A 23,238-nucleotide genomic window follows, 5' to 3' on the forward strand; every position below is an offset into this window, starting at 1 on the left:
CGTTTTATTTTTATTTTTGCTCCATGTGAAGCGAGGCCACTGCTACGCTTTCACTGTCAACTTCCATCTGATTTCAGGGTGATAAAAGTGAGGGAAATGACTTCTTAAACTGAGCTTGTATCCAGCAGGTTTAGAGTGCTGTGGCTTTGATGAACTTCCCAACAGTCTCAGTGTGATCCAGGACAACCAGCTGGGATTTAAGGTCTACACTGAGGCCACAAGCAGCTACTGCAGGTGTTTTGTTTGGAAAATATTTGGAATTATAGCTGTTCTCACTAGGTACCTCTCTGTGGTGTGAGGATACGTCCCGCCTTGACGGCTCTTAAAGTGTTCTCCAACATTTATACACAAATTCAAACAGAATACTGTCAAACTTTCTCCAGAGTTTCTTTTATAGATTGCTTATGGCTCCTTCTGTGATAGTTTGAAATTCCAGAACACGGTCTAGTACTTCACCCCATGACAATACGGAAAGTTGTGTGTGTGTCATGCCTAGGGTTAGGATGCGGATTAGGTCAAATATGCTTGAATGTGAAGGTTAATTCACATTTATAAGTGCATGCAGTGTACATCAAAGTTTTCCTTGGCTTAACAGCATCTACAGTAACACCTCACAAACACTGTTGCTAACATTTGTTAAGTGTTTTGAAGGTTTGATGTTTGTCTTAAAACCCTTAAAGACTTTCTGTATCTTGGGGGATACAGTCATTTAATAGGCTGTAGGGGGAGGAGCTATGGGGGGGGGAGGGGCATTATGTGGTTGCAGTTGATGAGAGACACTGATGGGGTGATGGGTCATGTAATCAGGTCATGTGACTTTATACCAATATTCCAAACATTTGTATCAAAATCCAAAGTGTCAGCATAGTGTGGACAAAGACACTGGCCATGAGGTAAGGGTTATATTTTTCACGATATTTCAGAGTGAATTTGTTTTAGAAAATATTTTTTTTAATGAGTTTTACATGTTCTTGTGGATATTTTTAAAAATGATCTTCTCACAACTGATAATCAGGCATTGAATGCCTGTATCCTGGGGGATACATTGCCCATATAAGGGTATTTAACAGGGCTGGTCACTCACAGATATACTTATGTTTTGAGGCCTATTCTCTACAGATATTAAATAGGATAAAGGTGTGCAACATTACTTTATTTTACTCTCAAATGTGTATTATTGATGAATTCACCAGTGTACACATGTTTTCAGGAAATTTCTATCAGCAGTTTCTACAGTACAAAAAACAGCTTCCATTGCCCATAGAATATATCTGGTGTAGGGCACCACAGGGAAGATGGTAGAATAAAAATAAAATAAGAAAAAAGGTGTTATAAAAATCAGCACATGAACTGTTTAAAAAGTTCTGAAATGTTAAATTTATATCCTACATGGGCAATGCATCTTGGGAGATAAAGTTCTGTTTTTTTTCCAATTTTTCTAATGTTGTATGGATAACATGAAATAATGTAGCTAATTAATGGTTTATGAAATGTTTTAAAAGTTGGCATATGAACTATAATAAGAATACAATGCAAAATGTTACCCTAAATGGGCAATGTATCTCAGCAGATAGAGTGTAACTTAGAAAATAGATATTTAAAAAAAAAAAAAAGGGGGGGGAGGGGTTGATACCATGATTTAGTTACTTTTCAGACTATTAAGATAAAAAAATTAAAAAACCCTTTTTAGAGATACGTGGTGCTCACAGGACAGCGATGCTACAAACATGACGATCTTATAAAATATGATGCATTGCTGTAGATTAAACTACCCAACAGCATATAAAGGAGTTAAAATAAGCACAACATCTACAGCCAGGGGCGGACTGGGACAAAAATTTTGCCCTGGCAATTCCGTCCCTTACTGGCCCAATTTCAGACGGGGACGTTAATTGCTTTATAATTGCAAAAACCAGGCTCACGTTAGATTATGGCAGCAGCAGCATAAGGTGCACGTACAGTCTTTCATAAATAATACACACTGGAGGAATTCCTTAAACCTTCAAATAAACTACCATGGCACCATCTTAGAATAGAATGAAAATGCTTGCACATTTAAAACATTACATACTTAGAACACCCAAAACACCAAAGTAAGAAGACATAGCAGCCCACACGCAAGCTTTTATTTTGAAAAGTAGAAGCGTGACAACACCAGACAGGAGGCTCCAGGCTGCAACAGCACAATCTTGCATATTCATTTTTAACTTATTTGCACAAAATCAAGGCAACAGAAAAAAAACGGAAAATAATAATTGTGCAGGTAGGGGCTTACAGAAGGAATCTCCCCCAAGAAAGAAAAAGTATGAGCAATATGTATTATAACTGTGTACGTCAGCATTAGACGTAAATACTTCTTTCAGCATTGCTGAAACTTGCCCAGACTCTGCAACATCCTAGATGGGCCTTCATATGAAAAGAGGATAACAATTCAGCCAGTGTCGTTGAAGAACCATTTCCACATCCACCATATTGAAAATGTCTTCCAAAGGGAATAACGCAGCAGCATGCTTGGCCGCCCAATGATAGACAAAAGCTTAGTCAGGTTTTTTCAGTCGTATTCCCTTCTATAATCTCTCTTCATGGAATAATCATACATTTAATGAGCTGAAACAATGTAATTATGAAATTGGCACAGCCATTCTTCCACTGAGGTATTATAATATGAAAAGTCCTATTAAAAGTGTAATGTTCTCTCTTGCACATTTTCACTCACTTGACATATTTCATATTCTTTCAATAAATCCCCTCACTATGTTAAAAGGGCAATTAGAGGAACGGGTTACTGAGTCTCTCGCTCTCTCGCTGTGGAGAAACGAGGCTGCTACTTGTAATGACTATCAAAGAAGAAGCACTCATTTAGCATCACAGAGGAGCTGTTCCTGCTCATTTTACTGCTTTTTAGGTTTAAAACATATGAAACCCTTTTTTATTTTTCAAAATCAATGTGAAGAAATGTCACATAAATCTCATTCCTCATATTTTAAGTCCTTCAAAAAAAAAAAAAAGAAAAGACAAGAAATGCAAAATAACACAAATGCACTCAGTTTTCATAGTCCAACATTAATGTAAAAATTCATCGATGAGATTGCCGTATCTTCAGAAAGTCTGAGGTTCTGTCTTTACTTTTATAATAAAGGCTGAAACATTTTTTTGGACCATCATCTCCAAAGTATTTTGGGGTTGTGGCGTGCATCCTAAAAAAATAAAGTGTCATATTTCAGCTACAGTGCCTACGGAGACCCCGAGGAGACAGCAAGAAGTATGATTGGTCAGCATGGGCTGCTTGTGTTTTCTCCTACAAGCTTCAGATGTGTATGTGGAGAATAAACATTAAAGTTGCAATCCTGAAGATTTTCATTAATAAAACCCAGTTTCTGATCCTTTTTATGAAAAAAAGATAAGCATTAATTTACATCAACTCAATACATGTTTTAGTGAATAGTTGCGCGCACACACATAAATTACCATCATTGTAGTAAGTGCAAGTTAAGGTCATTTGTACACCACATTTAAACACAGCTTAAGATGACCAAGTCTTATAAAAGAACTTTAAAATGAAATTAAAAAGTACAACACACAAATATATTTGTCAACAATAACTGATATGGGACAAAGCACAGAATATATACACACACGACAATAGATTGAAAAATGAATGGGCCAAAAAAGGCGAGTGAATAAAAACGTGTCTTTAGTCTTGCAAATTATACCACCCCTGCTTTACTACTGTTATTAACGAGCTAACGCTAGCTTGTCATGCTAGTCAAGCTGGATAACGAGTAAACACCACACCAGCTCCAGAAGAGCTACTGGAGGGACGTTACGTTCCTCACTTCAAAATGAGACAAAAGTAGGATTCTGTAGTGACTTTACCCTGCTGTTGAACTCCCTTCCTCCTCCTCAAGGACTCCAACATGTTTACATTTTAGGTGCTGAATCTACGTGGTGCGCCTGTGCCATGCAATGTTGCTTTTGCTCATCTTGCAATTAACACGTTTTCGATTTTAGTGTGAAATGCTCCCACATCTTGGATGACTTAGGTCGTACTGATTTCTCTGCCTCCGCGTGTTACAGAACAACGTTACGGGTCTCTCCGGTCTCTCTCCGTATTTCCTCTACCCCCGCTCTGCTCTTTCGCGCTGCTCCACGCTCAACTCAATTTTTTTTTATCTCCGCGACTGAGTGGCATATTGATACAACGAATTGATAATGAAATTCGTTGCCAACTTTAATAATCGAATTTTATCAATTCGTTGTTGCAGCCCTAGTTTACATTAGTTTGTTTTGGGTCCAAGACAAGCTTTGAGTCAATCTTGTGGTTGTACAAAGTGTAATATTAACGCCACAATTACACAAAACTAATCCCACACAGTAAAACCTAAAGATAAAAAAGGTTACACTTTAATTGAAGGTAGCTACATAAAAGTGACATGACACTGTCATGAACATGTCATAAACATAAAAAAGTCATAAACATAAAATTTATGACATAATGCTTCTTTTAGTAAGTCATTCGGTTTGTCATGACACGTTATGGTTAGGGTTAGAGTTAGGGTTCATGTGTCATGACTGTTCCATGACAGTGTCATGTGTTCATGACAGTGTCATGCCACTCTTATGTAGATACCTTCAAGTAAAGTGTTACCGAAAAGGATACAGCATTTACCTTTAAATGTATAATTTGTTTCGCACTGGTAATTTAGTGTACCTCTGCCTTTTTCATTAAAGTGTCATTAAAGAAGCACACCACTAACTCTGCTAACATGTCAAAGTCTTGATTAAAAAAGGGGGAATTGAAACATTTCTGCTCTTGACAATGCTTTAGACAATCCACTAGTTTCTAATTTGTTCTAAAACAAGTGTCAGTGTAACAAACCACTGAGGTGTTTCCTATCCTCTTAAGTAACAAGTGAGAGTCTAATCAAAGAGGTGCTCTGTGTTTTGACAGTGTAATGATACGGACACAAAGGCAATGGCTCTCGTAAAACTCCTGACTCCGTGAAAGCACTGTTTTTCATTATACCCTCTTCAATGCACTTTTCCTTAATTCCTTCCTCTAGTCTTCTCCTGCTCACTTCTCTCCTTTCCCTTCCTAGTTTGCTTTTCCTTTTTTGCTGCTTCACCGTCTTCCCCCCCCCTTCACTTTTCTACCCTCTTTTTTTTACAGTAAAATAGATTATAAATACAATACATGTTATACATTTAGACAAAACCTCGCTTCTCTCTCCCCGTTTCTTTGGGTTAAGGTCAAAGAACACCATCTTAACAGTACCCAACACCACACCTAATTTAATTAAGACGAGCGACGTGGTAATTCACTGAGCCTCTGTGATATTGAAGTCTAATCAGAACTCTTTTGTTTGCATTTTAAAACTTCTTGTCGAACTTTGTTGCTTTGCTAATCTGCTGCATTTTGAATGGCCCTTTAAAAAGGCAAAGCACATTTTCCTCTAGTTCAGTGGTCGTTGCAATGTTTGGCAATTCATTTGTAATGAACGGTATTCATGACTGTGCGTGGACTGACTGCCTCATTTCAGAGAGGATCAATACTGTGTTAAGACCTCACCAACTTTTGCCACTGGCTGACAAAACCATGCAGACTGGAGCTGGTTATAAAACATTTCCAGAGGCTTTTGACCTTGACGTGCAATCAGTTGTTTGCAAAGTTATGAAAAACCTCTACAAATGTATATTTCTGTTTGTGCCAAATTGAATTCGTTTTTTATTTAAGGGGCTACCGGAGGAGTTTTGGGATCTTTAGTCAAAATAGACTTGACCCTCCCTTCGCCAGCAATACATTTTTCTATGACCCTCAAATTATTAGGAAAAGAGGCATGACCTTCCCAACAATTAATTGATGCCCTCTGTACTGGTTTGCGCTTGGCAAAGATGTACAGATAGACTTTTTTACAATCATGACATACATGAGTTAACCTCTGCTTTCTCATCTTACACATCACACTCCACCAAGATGGTGGCCATTTCAGTAGATTTACTCAATATTATTGTGGAAACACAATAAGCATGTAAATGAAATGCAAACTTCCTGCATTACTTCAAATACTACGTTACTCCTCTAGTAAACTAGTATTCACATGAAATAAAACAAAACAAAACATTGAGACCATTCAACAAAGCACACTGGGTAATAAATTCAACACATGAACTGCAGTGGCAACCCTTTGATCCTATTCATTGGCCATTGATTCAATGAGCCGGTGTATGTAGTGGACAGAACAATAATATCAATATTGAGTATTGTATGAATGCAGTGTAACACTTACGTTGTAATAGGCTGTGATACTTGGTACACAGATACAACCGATACACTGACTTATTGTAAAACAGTAGGCTAGGCTCTGTCAAGAGTGTATGGCTGCAGCTTGGAGACCTCCTGTCGCATTCCTGGGCGTGTCCAACAGTACATTCAGAATACGAAATCGGGATGCATGATTGCATTTAATTGAATGCTGTTTAAACTCTTAAATTAACGATAGCCATACATAGCCTATAGTTGGCAGATTTGTGGATGTTAACGTTCTCTCCCTGATGTTAACGTTTGTTGTTTATTTGATGAAACCTACTATGACTTTACTTTTTTTTATTAATGCTTTATTTGCAAATTCATAACAGTTAAAAAAAGGACAAGCGTAACATAAAAACATGCCAAATGCAAAAAACATAGCTCAACCACATAATACTAAAATGAATACAATTACAATTATAACATGAGACCACAGAAGAGTAGGCTACAATAAAAAGGTTTTCAGGTCTAATCTAAAATTTAGATAAGGAGGTTAACCAATATTTTATTATAGGCTAAATCTTTTTAATCTTCTATAATTTCCAAAGCTGCATTCATGGATATTTGACAACAACAATTAGGATTAATATAACATATTGGTTAACCTCCTCCTTTCTGAAATCATAAAACATTTAAAACCGCATCAGCATTTAACGTTCGTTTAAGCCATATTACATGAGGGTTAAATTTTGAGGTCCAAAAGGCGTGTTAGTGTGTAGGCCTCCTCAAGTGTAATAATTGTGATTATACAACAATGGTTACCAACAAAATAAGTGATAATCTGTATTCATATTGTGGAGCAATTCGCTCTTGAAATACAAAAACAAAACGACAGACAGGATTTCTAGTCCCTCCCCGTTTAGTCAGCCAGACAATTTGAGCTATAGACCCTTTGCACGTGACGTCACGCTCCACTCGCACGAATTATGAATGCCATGACGGACGGTGAAGAGCTATGCCGTAGACGGACGGCAAGCGAAATGCGTACGTTTTCGTTCGTTCTCACATTCACAATCTGTAGAGTTATCCTCACCAACACAAGCATGTGTACGTATTGCCTGTTTTAAATGAGTGATAAATAAAATTATCCTCAACCAGCTAGCTAGCTACCGTGCTAACCAGCTGTTCCTGCTAACAGGTCCAACCCGATAATGACCCACATAACTAACATCGGTTATTCACTGACCTAGCTACATATCCAAAAAAGAAAGCCGTTCCCTTGATCATTTAACTTAACACACATACAAAAAATATCGGTCATATTAAAGATGACATGGCATGGAAACTAGCTTCAAAAAGGCCCAAAAAAAAACTAGTTAAATGCGGGTCTGCGGAGCTCCTACCCCGGCTAGCTGACGAACTAGCTGCAGCTAGCTTTGGACTGCTCGCTAGCTGCTGCCCATGGCGTCGTAATATCCACTGGTCAAATCTTAACATAGGCTACACAGCAAATATAATCACAGATAAGAAGATGGCTAGATGTTTCAATTATGTGTGGTTACTACTGATCATAGACACTCCGTGATTTACTGCATGGATTATCGTGTGATAGATAATTAATGACTGCACTTCCCAGAGCTGGGATGCGTTCAGGCATCCATTAGATAGTTGCATTGGCACACCCAGTGAACGGTATGCGAGTAGCCACGACCAACCATGTCCTCTAAAAACATGGGCTATGTGTTATATAAATCTTTACTTAAGAATAGATGTTAATACAAAATAAACCCTAGATTGATGTCTTATCTGTGCCATTATGAGGTACCTCCCCCCGCCGTTAGCGTAGCATCGCATACCTGTAACCCAGCCAGCTACAAAGAAATGGTAAGCATCCAGACTTTTAAAAGCTTTGAGATCAGCACCAGTGTATGGGGATACCCCGTTTACCACATAGTGGTACAGACCATGTGGACTGCAGTCGGGCAGACTGATTTAATGAGGTCCTTGAAAACGGAGGGAGAATTAAGGGTCGGTACCCAATCCTGCTATCTCCAACTTCTCCAAATACTGCTTTTTGTGAGCACCTACCAGATGCCCTACCTTGACCGATAATGGCACGACAACTTGTTGTTCAATAGAAGAAGCCATAAATACAGTTTTTAGTGTTATGCATTTCAAACTGATTGAAACTATGAAAATTTCCGCTTGTCTACTACACTGTTTAGTTTGTTATTGCCGGTGATTTTGCTGTCCATCATGGCGTTGTCACGTGGTCATGGTCACGTGTTTGCAAAGGGTCTATAGCTCTGTAAAGACCGTGGGATTTCCCAAACTGAATAAATCCTGCCCGCACATAAACACAAAACTGCTCTGCTAGCTCCATCGTGTTGTAACTAAGACATCTGCTGAAAAAAATAGTTGTATTCATTAGCATGATTGCTGTACTGTTTAGTTAAAAAACATCCATACACCAAAGTACAGAAACTTAGCGGACCAGACGCAAACTTTTATTTTGAAAAGTCGAAGCTCGGGGACCGCACCAGCCGGGAGGGCATGAGACAGGAGGTCTCCAGGCTGCAGCCATACCCGACTCGCGATTTTTGTTGGGTCAGACCCATTTGCCAGCAATGAGGGGCCGAGACTGAGAGCTACATGGAAAAATATGCACCAAACAAGCCACTTTGATGTTTTCATGAATACAAAAGTTGGGTGAATATATATGAATTGTGTGAGCTAATCAGCCAAAAAGGTTATTTTAGAATGAAATACCATACTTATAATACTCGGGTCGGCTTTTGTTTAGGACACACTTCTTAGCAAGAATGCTTCATATTTAGCGATAAATGCTCATTTTAAAACATGTCAGCTAAAAACTTTAAAAAGTCAGCTGGAAACAGTGTTTAAGGCCCAGACACAGACCAGACGGCCAACCCTCGGCAGAAAAGGCAGTGGACTGCCCAAAATATATTGTCGCCCAAAAATTAAAACCGGCAGGTGATTGGACGAACGCATCACGTAGGTCTGGTTTCTCCGGAAATTCAAAGACAGACTGTCATGGCGGCTTGTTCAGAATACGATCTCATATTGTACTAAAATAGTTCATCGAAACGTGTTTCTGAAAACATTTTAAGCTAGAAATAGGCCATGCAGTTGCTGAATTTGTCTTCATTTCAGATCAACAAAGGTCAGTTTAAAAGATTTGTCAGATTTTGAGAGACTCTAGTCACTCATTCCGCTCCCCGTTTCCGGGTTAGCACTCTACCAATCAGATGGGTCATTTGAGTCAGACTGCCGGCAGTGCCCGCCCCACCGATTATACATGTCAAAATCGGCCAAAATGAAGGCCGATGGCCCCTTGGACAGACGGCACGAAACACACCGAACAGACTCGAGTCACTGCGCTCGCCAGACTGTCCGACGGATGATTATCGGCTTGGTGTGTAGTCACCTTAAACCAACTCACGGCGCTAAGGTTAGCAAGCTAGATACATCAGATTAAATGTGCCAACAACAACCGAAAATCCGACTATGAATATCCAGTGGTATTCTGCCACTGTTAGCATTTAAACTGCATATTTTCTGTGCATGAACAGAAAGCTTGACAGTTGCATTTCAGTTAAGTTATTCAGTCTGGTTTTAGGCAGGCAGCCATAGTGAATTAGTTTCTTTACTTACTGCTGTTTGGTTAATAATTCAGTAATTGACATTCTAATCCTGATGTCTGATAATGGCGTTTGGAGGCCTGGTGTCTTGGGAATGTGGCCGTCTCACCTCATTGTGTTGATAAAGCATCAGTGTCTCAGTTCACCAGTCCATAAAGTGCCAGTGTCGTGCTAATTGGTTGATAATTCACCAGCGACTCACCTCGTTTGTTGAGAGAACCGAGTCTTCATCCAGACTGAGAATGGCATCAGTGAGGATGACGTCATGGGGGGAAAAACGACTGCTCATCATCTGGAGACACCGAAAGAGAAAACATTAATAGTTTAGTGATATGCAACACAAAGGTCATGTGGCAGTTAGTCTATATCTACGACGTTCCACTTCCGAGATTGCTCCGGTGCTGCTGGATATTCCGCCGGATCATGCTCTTTTCGCCTGGATGTCGTCACTTTCTGCTTTCTTTACGTTGGAATTCTAAACAGGATTCGTGAGGGCTATGGTTAACTGCTCCTCAGATCTGCAGGGTAAATCCAGACCTAGCCTTTGTCCAATCTGAGTTCTGTTGCACGATTAAACAACTTTTGAACGTACACATGTTCCACCAAAACAAGTTCCTTCCTGAGGCTATTTTGGAGCGACACCGTGGCTCTGTTGGGCACTTAGTGTCGCCCATGACGATTGTGATTGGTTTAAAGACATGCAAATAAACCAGAGCACGTTTTTCTCTCATCCCGGAGTGCTGTGTGGACTAGTCAGACCCTCCTCCGCAGAGCTGTGGGGGAAGGTCTGGCAAAGGGAGACTATGTGGCAATAAGCACCAATGGTAACTTACCTGTAGCCAGTACTTGTTGAGGTGTCATATAAATGAGGTCTTAAAAAAAATGTTTTGGGTATTTTATGCATTTATTAGATAGCAATAGAGGAGTGATGACAGGAAACAAGTGGGAGAGAGCTTGCAAGTCTGGCCGGATTTTAACCTAATATCTATCATTTTCTATGTCAGGAAATATGTTTATAAGCATTTTAAAGTTATACAATTGGTATAGGAGGTATGAAAAATCAAGGCAAAATAAACAGCCAATGAGAAAATGTATTTGTTTTACACCCTGCTGTGTTTCTATCAATGAGCTGACTTTATAGGTTGTGTGTGAGTCTTTATCAATTCACAGCCTAACAAAGTATAGTAGACCTTGATCCATGGGCCTAAAAGAAGTTGCTGCTGCTGATGATGTTATTGACTTGTAATTAAAGTGAGAATTATTGAACTGTTGAGTAGAAAAGGAAAAAAAAAAAAGAAAAAAAAAAAAAGAGATCTTGACTTATTGAGGGGAAAAAAATTCAACTGAGGTTTCAAACCATCATCGGCGGACTCATTATCACACCACCAGATTACAAACTGCAGCGTCGCTCTCATATGCTGTTTAAAGTTTGTGATCACTCTGATCATTATTTATTGAACTGCATTGGAAATGGGTCATATCTTTTCTCTGGGCTGTATGTGGGGCAGTCTAGTTGAACACGAGGGTAATGTGAGCGTACCTTTAGTCCAATTGATGAGCAATGGTTTGAGGGGTCAAATTTCAGTGGGTGGAGCCTAAAAATGTAATAAAATGTATGTATGTAATCAAATAAGGACAGTAAATGTACAGCAGCTATTATTTCTGGTGGCCATTTTTGTGTCCAGGAGACGCTGCTTGATTAGTGGCTGAAAATACGTATTCACTAACAACCTTAGGGTTGGTTTTGGACTTCAAAAATGTTGAAGGTTTTACTATTGTCACAGTTTGTCAGGAAAGCCTAGGCTTGGACCCAAGTGCAGTTAGAGGTGATTTATTAAACAAAAATGAAGTACATACCAAAAGACTCCAGAAAGAAACAGGCAAAAAACTAATTGCAGAACAACAGAACAGGATCTCAAAAACTGGAACTCCGATAGAAAAGGTAGACTCCAGCCACGAACACACTCACAGAACACACAGCAACAGAATACAATGATCCGACAAGAGACAAAGACAGAACAGGGACTAAATACACCAGGTAACGAGGACTAACGAGGGACAGGTGACACAACAGGTGAAACACATCAGGGCGGGCCAGAACAATCAGAACAGGCGGGAAAACACAAGACAGGAAGCAAAACAAGACAACACAAGGGAGAACAGAGAACTTTCAGAATAAAACAGGAAATAGAACATATACAGAAACATACAACCATGACAACTATACAACCTGCTGAATGTCACCTGGATAATTTCCTGTCATTAACCCTCTGAAGTCTAAGGGCATTTTTACATATCTTCTCAAATTTACCTTTTTAGGGTATTTGCATATAACTGATCCTCATGTGTTTCATATCAAAATGTTCAGAACAAACTCAGTTTTCCGTATAGTGATGCCCACATGTTTTCTAGAGCAATGTATGAAGAGATCATTTGGCTGTAAAGCTGAAACGATGATGTTGGCTTTTTGAAAGTCCTCAAATCTCTTTTAAAATACAAACCTTAACTTATGATGTGTTGTATGAATTGCTTTGGTGCTTGAAATGAGTTTACCAAAGTTATATATGATTAAAATAGTAAATAAATGTCTGAAATGAATTTTGTAATACTGCTTTTTGAGTAGGAGTGTTGTCAAACATTGTTTGGACGTGCCAGTGCGTCTTTCATTCTCAGAGGGTTAAAACAGAACTGTCAATGTAAAAGTCAACAATGTTAATTGATTGTAAGACCGTGATAAAACATGAGAGGCACAAATGGAGGCCAGCCAAGCCTAATGTTTCATGGTCAGTTCTCTAGTATTGCTAAACCAAGCACTTCAATGTTAAGATTATATATTTTTCTTTACATGGTAGCTCAGTTTATGAAATCTTCAATGCGTTGGCTCCTTTGCTTCACCTGTAACCCAAGCAGTATCATTATCTCTGCCTAAGGTTGTAAATGTAATTATATATTTTCTCTCTGCTTTTATCTTGGTTAACTAAGGTTTTCTGTAATTGAAATGGACCTCCATGTTAACTACTGTCGCCCAGTGGTAATATTAAGAGGCTTATTTTGCAAAGTAAGACCACAACTACTTCCATCTCAGCTTAATGAGCCGATGGATGCTGACTGAACAAATTCATTGAGAAATTAAACAGCAAACGAATTTCAACACAAATCCCCTAAATTATCTGAGAGTGCCACATAAAAAAACTGCTTTAAATCATTGCTTAAAGTGAGAACTCTTGGCAGAAAAGAAAAATTTTTCTTTGGATGGATGCCCTATAATCAGCAGGCAGGTAATCAGTTCAGTCAGGATGGTGTTCATAGTAGTGTAACAGTCTCTCAGCTTTCTTGTGAAAACCACCATCACAGTGTAATTGTCTGAAGTAAATTAGCCACTTGCCTGATAATCAACTGCATTCATCCTGGACTAATGGTCTGAATGTAATCAATTCTTGATATCAAAGATTTGAGTAAGAAAGAACATAATGTACAATGCACACACATTGTCATGGACCAGTTTACATTATAACCTCACTACATTTCCAAGCATCCCTCAGGTCAACTTGCTTTAAACCTGGATTAAACCTAATCTAAGTCAAAAATTTCTCATCCATGTTGACCTAAAAGTTGAGCTTGTCGAGTCATTCTGGACCTTGGAAATAGAAGTTGAAAAAACAGTCAAAATCTTAATTAGCTGATGAGGACAAAGATTACAGATTTACATCATCATGGTGCCCAGAGGATGAATCCTAATGACTTTGATGATCTCCTGACTTTTCCTTTAGTGCCACCGGCAGGCCAAAGCTTTCACTTATTTTATGAAATATCTCGATAGAATTTGGCACGGACATTCATGGTTCTCTACAGGATGAATTGTAATAACTTTGGTGATCCCCTGCCATCATCGGGTCAACATTCTAATTTGTCCAATACTTTAGTTAAAGTGACTTTAACTTTTAAATGTTTCTGAAACTGTGTAATGTTCCATCTGAAAATCATAAATTACCTGTAACAGCAAACGAGACTAACCGTGAACTAATGCTATTTTTATATAGTTGTCATTGTCTTTGTCAGGGAAACCACTTTGACATGTGGAGGAGGACAGGAGGAGCTGGGGATTGAACGTCCAACCCTGCAATTAGTGGACAAACTGCTGTGGCAAGCCAGTACAACGTTTGCCTCTGGGTTATACAGTTATGTCCCATGATGGACTAACCGATGCATTAGATGCTTTTCCACTCTGACAAGAACATAAAAAATGATCAAATAAAAAGATGCTCATCTAAAGTTGCAATCCAGTAAACATCAGTTTTGGCACAGGCCATTTAAAACCTTTACTCAGACAGGTACAGACAGACTCCCCCCCCCCACACACACACACACACACACACACACACACACACACACACACACACACACACACACACACACACCCTCATCTCTCCCTCTGTCAGGTGTCAATGCTTCTCTGCCTCAGGACAGAGATTAGATCCTTCTAAGATCATTGGCAGTTCAATGGTCTGAACCTTATCTTTGTGGCTCTCCTTCCACCCATTTCCCCTCTTTATATTTGCCATGACTCCTGCTACTTCAAGGGCAGTCTTCGGAGATATCCAGTCTGTCTTTAAGTAGCGGTTATATGCAGTTGTCCGTAAATTACAGCTAAAAGTCAAAGATCACATATTTTTCTGTGACACCATTATAAACTATGGACAGCTATCTCATTTTTAGAGTTCTGATGTTTGATACTAATCTTGTGCTTAATTTTTCTATTTTAGTCATATCCTGAAATAATCTGGAAAAAATGTGCTTTTGGTAATGATGCCTGGTTTAAAACATCATAGGTAACATCACGCACAGCTGGTTCTCAGAAGTGTTACTGTATTGTTAGTCAATTAATTCAGAATCAAAATTGTTGCCTTTTGAAATAGGTTCAATATATTACCTAGTTTCTTGATTAATATAGAGTACTGTAAGGTGACATGTGTTAGAGCTCACATGGACTTAAGCTGCGATAACCATATATTTCTTCTCCTACAGGTCTGCATGACTAAAAACATTTCATTCTGGTTGTTGATAAAATACTCATTTTGCCAATGACTGGATAAAGCCTAAAGACAGTATTTACAGCCTAAGAAATAATAAACTAAATTATATTTTGAGGTCAACACAAGACGATCACTTCCACTCTTATTCCGCTGCTCTAACCCTCCATTCAATCACGTTTCAACATTAGGTCCCACTTGACCTCTGAACTCTCCACTTTTATGCTCCTTTGGTATAATTGAAATGCATACCTAAGAAGTCAGGATCAATGTTAACTTATCAATATTAAATCCAGGGTTGGGGGCAACACATGCAATATTGCCGGGTGATTGATGAAGGAGCGATATAGTCGACATATTAACAGCGATAGTGGGAAGTCCTTTGGTAATATTGATGTGTGGTCATAAATGCTAAGCCAGCAGGACCTCACTTATAGCAAGGCCAAGCTATGGGCGACTTGATTCATCTGATCCAGTTCTTCCTGTGTGCTTAAACAGTTGGTAAATAATTTATTAACTTTAAATATGATTCTGAATCATTAAGGGAGCTTAGGTTCGAACCAGAATCCCAGTGTAAACTTCAGTTGTATGTTCTGTACATATATTGACAGCAAACAAGAAAGAAAGGGAAGAAACAGAAGCACATTACAGGGTCAGGATTTTCATGGATTTCTATTGCGCATAATGTATCTTTTAAAGCGAATAAATACATTGGAAAACATGTATTAATCACATGGAGGTAAGTCTCTGAAATTGTCTTTCACCTGACATGTGTGCCCATTTCTAGTGCCTACTTGGAAAAATTGCAGCAAAGAAATTCCTGACATATAGGTAGGTTATGCCACAAAAAAGTAGTACAAGAGTATGATAGTAGTAACAATAATGTAACAAAATAATTGAATATGTATACTTAGTAAAATGAATGACACTAGTATGTAATACAGCAATTTATTATGTATAGGTAAACCTGTAAAATGCAGGCTTCTAAAACACTGATGAGAAATGATAATATCTGCAATCAGAAATGTTTTAATTTTGTGATCGACCAGGACTATGTTACTCGGAGTATGGGGAGACAATGTGAGTCTTACTAAAAACGTATTAGATTGTTCTTAGTCTCGCTTTGCCAGACCTTCCTCCACAGCGCTGCGGAGGAGGGTCTGGCGAGTCCACACAGCATTCTGGAATGGGAGAAAAACGTGCTCTCGTTTATTGGCATTTCTTTAAACCAATCACAATCGTCATGGGTGGAGCTAAGTGCCGGTGCCTCTGCAAAATAGCCTCAACAAGGAACTTTTTTTAGTGGAACGTGTACGTTCAAAGGTTGTTTTAGAACAACAGAAAACTCAGATTGGACAGATAGTCTAGCTAGCTGTCTGGATTTACCCTGCAGAGATCTGAGGAGCAGTTAACCATAGTCCTCAGAAATCCACCGGAGTTTAAAATTCAAACACAAAGAAAGCGGAAGGTAACGGACATCTGACTGAAAAGGGTGACATCCGGCCGAAAAGAGGGACATCCGGCGGGATTTCCAGCGTCAACGGAGCAATCCCGGAAGTGGAACGTCGTGAATATAGACTAGATTGTTCTATAACAGTTTAAACATGTCCCACTTTGAGTGTGTCTCCACTGCATCCTTTTAAACCTTTATTGCAAAACAACGCCTCATTGATGTAAGTGAAGACATCTCTGAGTTTGCAGACAGTTTCTTTCTCAGTCATGCTTCCTATTTATAGCTATAAAATCTTTGGAGATTTATCATGATTTTTGGTCGAACAAATTCTTCGTAAACATATTTGGACAATAAAGTGGATTCGGATTCACAACAACTGTCCCATTTAAATGGTGGTAAAGGCCTGGGTTTAAAAAATAAAATGAAATTAAAACAAACAAAGAGCAAGCCTATCATTTAAGGAAAGATATTCTGAGACTGGTTTTAACAGAAGAACAACATCAGTCATTTGTTCAAATGATGTTGTTCTGACAAGTGACTTCTTGTAGCTTTATTTTTTGGATATATATATAATTTTTTGTGTGCGTTATATGTTTCCCTGTTTGTTTGTTGTATTGCTTTTTTCGTTTTTGTTGAGTAATTTTATCAGTTTTAGTTTTTTTATTTGCATTATGGACTCTGATTTCCTCTCCTGCACTACAATTGCTATTTTTTCTATTATATATATTTTATATCTTCTTTGTGCAAATAAATTAAACTAAACTAGCTATACAAATGATGACTGCCCTCTCTCAGAAGCAAATGTGGATGTAGTATGGGTGGATAATTATGTTTGATACTAGAGACCGAGTTTTGCTTCCCACCTCCTACCAACTGTCCTTAAGTCTATTTTTTATATACCGTGAAAGACGAGCAACCTATTTCCACGTTTAGGTATGAGGACCTGTGGCATACTAATACAATACATAGAAGAGCATTTGAAGCATTAAGGCAAACAGAGGTACAGGAAAGAGAGAGAGAGGAAGTAAATGCTTGCTGATGAAGCGCATCCCACAGCATTACTAGATACTAGATACACTCATAACCAACAGCCAATTACTCTGCTGCACTCTGTTGAGGCAAATTGCAAACTTTCTCTGTGCGTGTGTATGTGTGTGTCTGTGTCGTTATTATAGTGGGAACAAACCCAGCAACCGCTCAGTAGGAAATACACTGAAGAGCATCTGTCATGCAATGGCAATATTCAACATGACAACATGATAATTATAGGACCATAGATGCTGGTGGGTATCAACACACACACACACACACACATGCATATTGCATCTGAGACGCGGTTTATTACCACCGGTGGAAACACTGTTCTTGTATTTCAAGGGGGACACATTTACATGAAAACAAAACGAAGCAATTACACCACAAAGCATCAGGATTACAGAAAGAGAGAGAGAGAGAGAGAGAGAGAGAGAGAGAGAGAGGTTGGCGTGTGTGTGCCGCAGGAAATTCCACAGGATGCATGTCTTTTCTCGCCGATGTCCCTTACCTTCCGCTTTCTTTGTGTTGGAATTTTGAACTCCGGTGGATTTCTGAGGACTATGGTTAACTGCTCCTCAGATCTCTGCAGGGTAAATCCAGACAGCTAGCTAGACTATCTGTCCAATCTGAGGTTTCTGTTGCACGACTAAAACAACTTTTGAATGTACACGTTCCACCAAAACAAGTTCCTTCCCGAGGCTTTTTTGCAGCGGCTCCATGCGGTGCTTACCACCGCCTAAGAAGATTGTGATTGGTTTAAAGAAATGTCAATAAACCAGAACACGTTTTTCTCCCTTCCCAGAATGCTATGTGGACTCACCAGACCCTCCTCCGCAGCGCTGTGGAGGAAGGTCTGACAAAGCGGGACAACAGTACAGTTAACACTAGAGAGAACATTATCCAATACACTGTGCAATACATCTACTGTATATCTCTATTTATCTCCCTCTGTGCTCCAGCAGAATTGTCTCGCTATAGCTGTTAACATAGAGAAGTATACAATAATTACATTGTATTCCATTAAAGGACTCAATATTTGCTTTTTTATTATCAGAGGTGGAATGTAAGTTTATTCAAGAACTGAACTTAAGTAAAATTTTGAGGTATTTCAAATCTATTCTACCCACTACACTAGATTTCAGAGTGAAATATTGTACTTTTTATTTTTGCACGAACAAAAAATGACCCAAAAAAAAATAATACATTTTTTTTATGTTGACTTTTGAATTGACTTCGTCTTGGTCTATGTGTTATGTCACTTGTCTGGAGCCACGCCTGTGTAGGTGGTCAGCGGCGTTCAGAAAACGGGATAAGAATAATAACAATACATCCGGCTATCTGAATACACAAGAATGGGCATGCTGAAAACCCCAAGATTCTGCAGGTATTTTTTTCATTTTAGACCGGTGGGGGAAGGTGTGCAGCCACAATCACGGAACACAGCCTCCCTATCTCCCCTTCTCTGTAGCTCTTAGTTATGCGGTTATAGTTCTAGACTACCGTGGTACCTCCTTAGACACACTAAGCTTCTCTCTCCTCTCTCTTTCCATCTGTGTGTATTCGTGTCACAGAAATGCTTGTTACTAACATAGCTCCGGGGAGCTTATTCCCCGGAGTCCTTATGTTCTTTTTCCGCCCAGCATCATCATCTTGGCTCATGATGGCACCTACATCATGGTGGCAGCTGTCGCCATGGTCCTGCCCTACGCCCTGCTGTGCCCTATTACACCCTGCTACGCACTGCAATGCCCGGCTTCGACTTACTATGTCCAGCCAACGCCCTGCTGTGCTCTACGACACCATGAACTATTGTAACTATTACAATATCTTTATTGTGACTATTATTGCCATTGTTCATCATACCCCCAACCGGCACCTTCAGACACCGCCTACCAAGAGCCTGGGTCTGTCCCAGGTTTCTTCCTAAAAGGGAGTTTTTCCTCGCCACTGTCGCACTTACGCATTCATGCTTGCTCTTTGGGGAATCACTGGAATTGTTGGGTCCTTGTAAATTATAGAGTGTGGTCTAGACCTACTCTATCTGTAAAGTGTCCTGAGATAATTCCTGTTATGATTTGACACTATAAATAAAATTGAATTGAAATTGAATTGAATTTTATTTCCATCTTTTAGAACCTCTCTTCTGCATGTTTTCATCCTTCCTCTTTGTAGTGTCCTAAAATTCAGGTTTTGTGGTATCTATAAAGCAGCTAAAAGCCAAATAGTCTGTGCTTTCATCTCTGGTGTAGAGTGACAACAAACTCTGGCCAAAGTACCTTTGAGCAAAAGTGGTTTTATAAAGGCGAGATAAATATCTTCCCTGCTATGCAACAAAGTATCTTTTAATGCATAATGGATGCAAGAAGCCAGCAGCTGTTACCTTGGTCTGTCCTTCAATGACAGTGAGAGGCACGCTGGTGGAGGGCCACTTGTTCCTAGGAGGTAAAGGCTTGTCGCAGTTCCATAAAACCACAATCTGTATGGGAAAAGTGCATAGAGTTGGTTAATATTATATAACCATCAACATCATTATATACATGATTTTCTGAAATAAAGGTTTCTGGAACAGCTGATATAAAAGTAAAGAATAAAGTTACAGTAGTCTATCTCAGGATGCATTATTTCATCTTTAAAGCTATAGTGCGTAGTTTCTGTCTCCGCCATGAGGAATTCTAAGTAATGACAACAAAATTGGCGCGTCCACATGATACAAGCCTTCCGTGATCGCACAACCCCCCACCCCTCCTCCACGCAGTTGCTAGTAGCCAAGGACGACAGGGAGGATTAAAAAAAACATGATGGACTCTTCAGAAGAGTTATCTTCACTCGAGTTTCTGCGTGCGAAAGTCGCCGGTCGACACAATCTTCTGAACATAGCCCTACTGAGAGAAATACAGAGAGAGTTGTGTGGAGCTGATAGTCTTAATTAGCTTTGTAGCAACTCATTTGGCAACGGCTTGAATGTTAACGGACGCTTATTAATATCAAAAAGTTACGCACTAAAGCTTTAAGAAACATCAGGCTTCAAGCCAGTTTTCTTTTCCACACACAAATGTATTGAAGAGTACCTAATTTTCAGAGGAAGTACACAGATACAAAAGATCTTCATTTTAGCTGTCTTGGTGAAATTATAGTATTTAGTCAAATTATCATTAAGTCATGCTAACAAAACAAGTAAATTGTTTATCAATCTGTTGTTATACAGGATACTTAAAGGTATATATGTCCTTTATTTAAAGGTAGTCTTTATCACACATACAGTATTTCAATAAAGCTCATTGTTGTATGAGCAGTCCCTCTGCTTATACAAGTTTTCTTTAGCGCTTACTGGTCTTTTTCTTGCACAACTCTCTTATGTGATCATTTTGTGATAGATTGTAAAGGCACATTAGTTAGCATCTTAGGTAGTATGGCACTCATTTATAATCGTTTATTGGTGTTTTTTGCCCCCCAACGGCACTAGGATTAGGCACTGGTTATGGTTATGGTTAGGGTTAAGGTTAGGGTTAGGGTTAGGGTTGCTTGCCTTGAAGTCAATTAGACAATGGTTATGGTTAGGTGCCTTGGAGGCAGCGGTCGCAGCGCTGCCTGGAAGGAGCTGTTGGGGGCAAAAAACACCATCAAGCTTTATTATCACGTACAGAGGTCAAGCAATTATGTGTATTAAAAAAGCACAATGTTAGAAGTATTGCATAGTCCTGTATAAGGGGCACTGTGAAGAAAAAAAAGTCTAGAATTAGCAGAATAAAGAATTGTGTCTGCACACTCTATCATCTCCATGACCCCTCTCGCTTGGCATTTCATTTCATTATCCAATACCAAATAATGTGCTTTTAGTGAATATTCAGGTCATCCACATCCCTCACAGTACTGTAAAAGATGACAGACCGCTTTCAGCTTTCAAGTATGATGACACCTCACAATATTGTGAAACTTTTTTTCTTGAAATCACAGATTCATTTTCCACAGTAACACCCTGTTGTATTTTAGGAATGGCAGTACCCCCCTCATTAAATGTTACAACCTGAAGATAGAAGGCGACGAAGAAAAAGAAAGACAAAGAGGAGGAGGATGAATAGGAGAAGCAGGGGAAAAGAGGTGCTAACTAAAACATGAGACATTTACAAGAGATACACTTCTCTCATAAAATCTTGATGCCTCTTGATATCGTTGCTTTGTGTTTGACAGGTCATATTTAATACAGCATTTCATTATTTCCCTTCGTTGAACCAGCGCCAAATCACAGTGGGATGTAGAAACACTTCCCACCTGTGCACAGAACTTGGACTTGGCTACAGCGATGATGAGCTTCACCACGGGGGAAATCTGCAGAGGAGTAACCGTATGGATCACAGCTGTGAACTGCTGCGACGGGCTCTTCCCTGGACACACACACACACACACACACACACACACACACACACACACACACACACACACACACACACACACACACAGAAACAGTTGTCATGGGTAAACTGTACTTTTTTTAAACACAGATTTGTGCATAATATGTAGCTCTCCGTGAAGCTCCATTAAAGGTTAACGGGACACAGAGTGCTCTGTGCTGCCCCCGTCATCAATCTTTCTGACAGGATATATATACCCCCGCTTCCAATGACTGAGCATGAGTAAACATGTCTAAACCAAGAGTTTGCTTTGAGTGTCTCATTTAGTGAATTCCGAATCATGCTGATTTGTTCCTATAACGAGCAATTGCATTTTCTACAACCTCACAATAAAACAGCTTGTTAGTTACTTTCTCGCATTTTATTGTAGAAAACAAATGAACCAAACAGTAGAAAAAGACAAATTATGAAGCGGAACCAAACTTTAAATTACTACCCTCGATAAATGATCCCCACCATACGGTGCAGTGGCTAAATGGAGTTGAGGAAATTGATTCCCCCTGTGGCAGCCTGTGCCAAAGAAATGTATCAATATTATAAAATCATTGGCTTCTACGATTGGATTTTATTTTCTGAATACATAGGCGTAGTTTACAGGGGGGATGATGGGGTTACAACCCCCCCCAATAATCAAAACTGGCCAGTGCCAGTGCACCCCCCCCCCCCGAACTATTATATTTTCCTTTACATGAATAAAGACATTTGCACCATAACTTGATGCAGAAAAGGTACAAATTGTTGCAGAAACATTCACCAGAATGAGGAAATGAACTGTTTGATGCTCAAAATGTCAATTTTGCTCAAAACGTGGAGATCTTAACCCGCCCCTCCAATGTTGAACCCAAAGTTCCGCCCTTGTCTGAATACATTTTCTATTCTATAATAAATGAATCCATTCGGGTACTGCTGTATCTTTGAATAGAAGAGCATATAAAGCCATGTCACATGATGTATTTACATGCACACAAATAGTGATTATCAGATTAAGGTGACACACTTGTTTTGATTCTGTAAACAGCGCTAAGTTCATGCATGAATAATGTGATTAGCACACAATCTTTGAATTTCAATGAAAGAAAAGATCACGTAAAAAGCAGCACGGCTATCTTTGTTGCAAGCGTAGTAAGTGCTGATGGTGATTATTAATCGGATTATCAAACAAATCATGTGAATATAGGTTATTGGGGATATCCTGAAGCTTTAATTCTACTATTTATCTTTTTTTTTTTTTTCATGATAATCAGCTTATAACACGCATGTACATTTTGAGATTACTTTTTGCATCACACAAAATGCACGCACAGCCTCCAACATATAAGAGGAAAGGGATGTGTAAAATTCCACTGCAACAGTAATTGATGGGACTTATGGGAAAACTGTACACCTGGTGGAGACATGTTTT

General features: G+C 39.1%; 1 protein-coding gene across 1 annotated transcript in view; it reads right to left on the reverse strand.

Moving 5' to 3' along the window:
- LOC144533167 (exostosin-1-like) overlaps positions 1–23,238 on the reverse strand; it is a 251,624-nt gene that overhangs the window by 8,323 nt on the left and 220,063 nt on the right. The window contains exons 7-9 of the mRNA XM_078274367.1: positions 21,697–21,809; positions 19,808–19,903; positions 10,112–10,201 (exon numbers count right to left, since the gene is read on the reverse strand). Coding sequence (XP_078130493.1) covers positions 10,112–10,201; positions 19,808–19,903; positions 21,697–21,809 — 299 coding nt within the window. The remainder of the gene's footprint in view (positions 1–10,111; positions 10,202–19,807; positions 19,904–21,696; positions 21,810–23,238) is intronic.

This window comes from Sander vitreus, chromosome 18 (assembly GCF_031162955.1).
Source record: "Sander vitreus isolate 19-12246 chromosome 18, sanVit1, whole genome shotgun sequence".
Taxonomy (NCBI): Eukaryota; Metazoa; Chordata; class Actinopteri; order Perciformes; family Percidae; genus Sander; species Sander vitreus.